At 37.0% G+C, this 6,000-nt stretch overlaps 1 protein-coding gene across 1 annotated transcript; it reads left to right on the top strand.

Annotated features, from left to right (window-relative positions):
- Positions 1-96: 96 nt before the first annotated feature.
- On the top strand, positions 97-4,216 carry LOC114741097 (protein tesmin/TSO1-like CXC 2). The gene is made up of 10 exons (XM_028929356.1): positions 97-153; positions 1,085-1,245; positions 1,361-1,907; positions 2,419-2,828; positions 2,914-2,988; positions 3,106-3,289; positions 3,378-3,473; positions 3,557-3,623; positions 3,739-3,886; positions 3,988-4,216. Exons 1-10 carry the CDS (start codon positions 97-99, stop codon positions 4,214-4,216), a joined length of 1,974 nt encoding a protein of 657 aa, XP_028785189.1.
- The last annotated feature ends 1,784 nt before the right edge of the window (positions 4,217-6,000 follow it).

The raw sequence follows: 6,000 nt of genomic DNA on the forward strand, positions 1-6,000 counted from the left end.
GTGAATATAATTCTCCCGCCCTTTTTTATCGGAGGAGGAGGAGGACGAAAGCCTTGGCGCAGATAAGAGAAGTCTCAATTCCCTCTCATGCTCGACATGGACGCGCCACAAGATTATTCAAACCTAATGGCCACTCCTTTCTCTAACACTGAGGTCAGCTTCATCAAACTAGTATACTCTAATATACTATTTCCTCTTTTCTCTTTCGCCATATTAAACTCATGTTTTCTGTGTTTGGTCTCGCCGTCGTCCCTGCATGATTTTTTTAATATCTAAAAGTTTTTTGGTTGCTTTCTCTCTGGGGTTGAAAAGAGCGTTGTTTTATTTTATCTGTGGTTTTCTCTCTTTTCAACTTTCTCAACAAGTCACGTCCTTGTCGTCTATTGAGGCTCCTGCAATTTTGGAGATCAATTTAAACTCTCTTATAGGTTCGGTTGTGAGATGGACAGAATCCTATGATGTCAATCTATGTAGTCTACTTTTTGTTTTGAAGTGGGATGGCTCAAGCGTTTGTTTAGATTAACGTCTGATAAAAAGTTACTTTTATCACAACTGCTTTTTGTAAACTGAAGATTGGAATAAAAATCAATTACTATAATACTATTTTCGGCCCTAATTATGAGACCTCGTTTATAGACTATAAACGAGGTCTTATGATTAGGGCCAGAAGTAGCACAATTTATGTTTGAACTGAACTTATTTAGATAATATACTAAAAAGACAGTTTAAAAAGTTTCAAGATCTAAGAAATCCAAAAGTTTGAATCCTAAAAAAATTGCTTCAATCTTAAAGTGGTTTTTGAACAAAAAGTCAGATAAGCTAAAAAGCATGCCACACATCATCAAAGTTCCTGAAATAGTATTTTAAGCCTTAGAATTCATTTTAAACACACAAACCAATCTAATAAATATTATTTGGAAAGTATGTTCTGGTTTGTTGCCATTGATGCTTGAGTTTCTTTTTCTTTTCTTTTCTTTTTTTATTTCTTTCTCTGTTCAAGTGCAACAGAATCTTTGGTACATGGGCTCATCCTTTAATTATCTGAGTCTGATGATATTTCTAAGTCATGTCCCAATATGTGCAGGATTCGTATGTATTCAGCTATATGAATGGACTTTCTCCAATAAAACCAGATAAGCCTGTTCAGCAAAATCAGGCATTAAGCTCCACAATCTTTTGCTCCCCTCCATCTGTTTTCACATCCCCCCATGTCTCCTATCGCAAGGAACATGGAATCCTCCATAGGTAATTTTGATTTTCCCCTGTTCATTGCAATTGTAATATCCTCATTAATTACATACTGAAGATAACTCTCTTTTGATTCGACTCTGACAATTTGATCCACTTCGTTTATATATAGCCACGCTCCTTTTCTGGATTCACCAAAGCCAACTGTTTCATTTGAACGTGGCTTACAAATAAGTTCAGGCGAAGAAGCTGTTTCATACACAGATCTTGCACATCGTGACTCAAGTGAGCTCCAGGAAAGTACTGATCAAGGGAATGCTTTGGTTGAGCAATTAAGCAGAAAATGTACACTTGACATGCCACAGGGTTCAATGTATGATTGTGGGAGCCCTAGTTCTGACGAGACAATTTCTAGCATTGTCCGGGGATTATTTGCACCAGTATCAGAAAATAATGAACGACCAGGATGTGATTGGGAGGGTCTTACTCCCAATGAGACAGGTACTCTTGAGGGTCTGACCCAGAAATCATTGGGTCCCATAATTAGACCTGGTTTTTTTATGCCTCCGTTACCACAAAATAGCTTTAGGAACTCGCACACTGTTGACTCACAATATCAAAGTATAGTCAAAACAGCCACAGAAACTGAGCAAAGGCAGGACAATATTTTCAATTTGGCTGTGATGGCTAGCAACCTCAATGAGAGAATGGATAATGAGGTGAGTAGGTGAATAATCTTTTCTCCATGGAGTTACATGTTTAGACTTTCTCAATGCATAGATGTTTGATATATTTTAGCTATACTTGTGTTGTAAGTAATTAAGAGAGTTATCAATTTCATCTTCCATAAGTCGCAACTCTATTTAATCACTTTTTTATTCCTTTTAAGCTTTTTGTCCTGGATGAGAACCTGATGCCACTAAATAATATCCCCATTTATGAACCTCATTATCAACGATTTTCATCTTTATTATTATATTTTTGAATTTAGAACTAGAGTATTTAATTCTAGTAAAATAGTGAATTGCTATTGTTTGTAGTTTATTATTATACAACTATATTTTAATTACATAGCATAGCAGTTCAGAGGGTTACATGTCATTTGATTCTTTTTATTTGTTTGTGATTTATGAAGGGTGAGACTTGCAATTTTTTTCTTCTAAAGTTTTTAGTCGTTAACTGTGTTGAATGAATGGTCGCTCTAAATATATTTTTGTCTTTTGTGATCAGCCTTTTTTCGCAGCAGATCACCGTATGCCGAATAATTCCAGTACATCACAATGTTTGAAGTGTAGTGTTCCTAATAATAAGTGGTTTATTCCTACAACCGTTAATGTTAATTCCCATATGCACATTTTGCCGGGAACCCAATCGCACTTGGATGTTCCACCTCCCTTAAAAGACTCCAGTATTATGAACAATAGATGGCCACCCACAAGACAAATCAGTCCATCCAACTCATCTCCTTCCTTGCATGTCTCTACAAGCCAACAGCTTGATCAAATATCACCAATGTATAGAATGCCCCAAAGAGACCTGCATGCCCAAAACGGTTGGACTCAGCCGGCATTAGATTATTCACAACCAACAGCTCTATTTATTGGTGAAGGTTATAATCGAAATAGCTCCAACAGGAAAAGGCAAGTGTCACTATTACTGATTAGACATGTTTCTGATTATTTCTGAGGATTCCTTCACTAGCCTGATCCCAAGTTGGGTTTGTAGGCGTAAGTCAGAGCCTGCTAAAGAAGGTGAAGGTTGCAAGCATTGCAAATGCAAGGTCTCAAATTGCTTGAAGCTGTAAGTTCAGATACTTCCATTCTCCCCCAACCCCCCAAAAAGAATGTACCACTGATTGTTTAACTTCACTAGCTTTTAATTGACTCTTCTTTTCTCCTTTTGTATCTTCTGTATCAGTTACTGCGAGTGCTTTGCTTCTCGCGTCTACTGCGTGGGATCTTGCTCCTGTCGAAACTGCTTCAACAAGCCAATTCATGAAGAAATTGTGCTTAAAACTCGCAAGGACATTGAGTCTCGTAACCCTCTTGCATTTGCTCCCAAAGTCGTCATCACAAATGCTGGTTCTTTACCTGAAACTGGGGTTAGAATTAAATTCAGCTATATGCTCATAACTGAGATTTAATCACTTGTGACATTTTATTAATCCCCTTCCTTTTTTTTCTGTTCAGGCTGATCCAAACAAAACTCCAGCTTCAACAAGACACAGAAGAGGATGCAACTGCAAGAAATCTGGGTGCCAAAAGAAATATTGTGAATGTTACCAGGTTTTTTTCTAATCTTGTGTCCTGAATGCTTCTATGTTCTTGTTATAGTATGAACTACTGATGATGGTTGTTTCCTTTTGAAGAATGGAGTTGGTTGCTCCATTAGATGCAGATGTGGAGGATGCATGAACGAATATGGGAGAAATTATGGCAAGTCTGTTTATAGATTTTCAATTTTGAACCATCTCTTTTGATCTTTCAATAGCTCTAAATCATTTTGCATGAGATTATTCCTTCAGAGTTTGATGTCATCTCTCTTATTCAGGTTCTTCTGAATTAAGAATAGAAACTGAAACCGGAACAAATGAATCCTGTGAAATGGTTATGGCAGAAAAAGCTTCACAGATAAATGAAACTCTAAAAGGAAATCCAAATTCTGCTGCTCCTTCCCCAACATCTGCAGGGTCTCGCAGGTTTGCTAAAAGCAGGCTTATAAACAATTCCATTCGATTCGAGTTCTGAATTGTAGAATCAAAGTTTCTTGTTTGTTATGGTTGACTTTTATGTGTGGCAGATCAAGGGCTCCATTGCGTGGTTCATCAAGGAGAAGACAACCTAGTAATTTGATCACTCCAGCTGCTTCTAGATTTCATGCGAGCCTGTTAAACTTTGAATATAATCTCCAAAGCAATCCAGAACTGGAAATTCCAGAGATTCTCCAAGTTGGTGATGGCTCTCCTGTCCCATGCATGAACAACACTTCTAATAGCCCTCCATTTACTTCTTTCAACCCTCGCCAATAGTTTGTTTTCCACACCTTAGGCCACCCTTACCACACGAGGCAATTTTTAGTTTTTTACTGCCACTGGAAATAATGTTTTAGGCGGTTGATATTGCCATTTTTAGCCCCGACCATTTCTGTATTTTTTTCATTTTGTCGTGATGAATTGGTCTCAGGTGACTACGGGTTATGCCTTGAGATCACTGTTTTTGATTTTGGACAATAATATCTATGTTTGAATTTCTGATAGAATAAATTATTCTTGTCCTCAATAAGATCCATATTTTTTTTTTTTCATTGTTTTGTTTAGGCTCAAATATCGATATGTTCCCTCAGAGTTTTATTTTTATTAATTTAGTCCTTTAAGATTCATGAAGTTAACGTATTATCAACTAGAGGAACAAATTATCGACATTTCAGAGACTTTGTTGGCAATTTTGTTATAACTTAGCAACTGGTTGTTGACATTTCAGAATTTATCAACAACAGTCCCTCACGAGGACTAACATAATAACTTCATGAAACATAAAGGACTGAATTGATAAAAATAAAAATTGAGGGAACAAACCAATAGAGTCACACGTAAGGGAATTTTATCATCCCAATAAATTATATGAGGCAATTTTTTTTTCAACGTAAAGTTACATCTGGCAGTTGAATGGGCGCACACACAAACTGGGCTGCATTGGTTGCGCTTGTTATGACAGGCCAGGCCCAAAACTAAGCCCAAGGTTTGACGCAGAAAAGAAGGACCAAATTTATCACCTTCAAGCGGTAATCTTTTCCTAAACAGTTTCCACTTATTTTCCTGAACTATTTAACAACAGTACAACACCAAACCAGGAAAATTAATATCCATTGTTAAAAAAAAAAAAAAAGCAAGAAGAAAAATGAACAAGTGGTGCAGTCATAAATAGAATCACGAGCAACACATAATTTTATGATTGTAAAAGGCTTTTCTTTCACACATGTCATGGTGCTGAGTCACAGGTGTGCACGTGGGACGTGGATGGTACAATGATCATCGAATAGAAAGGCATATGAGTTGCACTATGTACCTTTGCCTTTTCCGATGTGGGAACCAAGTTATTATGTTGTTTTGTTCAAAATTTTGTCGGCCCTTTAGGCCGTGAACTTTTGGGATGAAAAGTGAGAATAGTTTTATTTTTTTGGTTCAGGTTACACGAACTTTTTGAGAATCTTTGAGTGGGGAAAATAATAGGCCACAAAGAAACGAAAACACAATCTCAAAGATGTCATCTTTTTTAGAATTGAATGGGGACCATATTAATAATAATATTAGTAATGATCACATTCTGCATTCTACAACTTGGGCTTTCTTCAATATTTCAAAAAACTATTATTGCGTTCTTCTCTTGTGGGTGTCCTCCCTAGCACGCGTCTTACGTAGACGACTTATCTCTCTCTCTCTCTACACATACACAAGTAAAGGGGTTGATGGGGGGAGAGAGAGAGAGAGGAAGAGTGGGGAAGAAAGTTGATGAGTAGAAGAAAAAAATGGAAGAGAAGAGATCACAATCAAGAAGGTGGGTGAGTTTGGAGCCTCTCACCTATATTATCCTTTTATTTCTTTCTGTCTTCAAAGCATCGCTTTTGTTGTGCTGTTCACATCATCCTCCCCAGCCACACTCATTTTAATATTCTTTCTCCTATTTAAGTAATGTAGGCCTCGTGATCCATCCATATGTAACATAAATAAAATAAATAGCCCCACTCACTCATCCACGCTCCATCAGTATGTATAAGTATTACTCTCCCCGTCTCTTATTATAAGAGACAAATAAC

The sequence above is a fragment of the Neltuma alba genome, unplaced genomic scaffold (assembly GCF_004799145.2).
Source record: "Neltuma alba isolate B1F8T4 unplaced genomic scaffold, ASM479914v2 tig00003273_pilon, whole genome shotgun sequence".
Taxonomy (NCBI): domain Eukaryota; kingdom Viridiplantae; phylum Streptophyta; class Magnoliopsida; order Fabales; family Fabaceae; genus Neltuma; species Neltuma alba.

Bases quoted from the DNA above. Each gene is read 5' to 3' on its own strand.
- LOC114741097 (XM_028929356.1), top strand. From the start codon at position 97: ATGGACGCGCCACAAGATTATTCAAACCTAATGGCCACTCCTTTCTCT. The intron at 3,474-3,556 runs GTTTTTTTCTAA...TTCCTTTTGAAG, and splicing joins AATATTGTGAATGTTACCAG to AATGGAGTTGGTTGCTCCAT. The intron at 3,887-3,987 runs GTTTGCTAAAAG...TATGTGTGGCAG, and splicing joins ACATCTGCAGGGTCTCGCAG to ATCAAGGGCTCCATTGCGTG.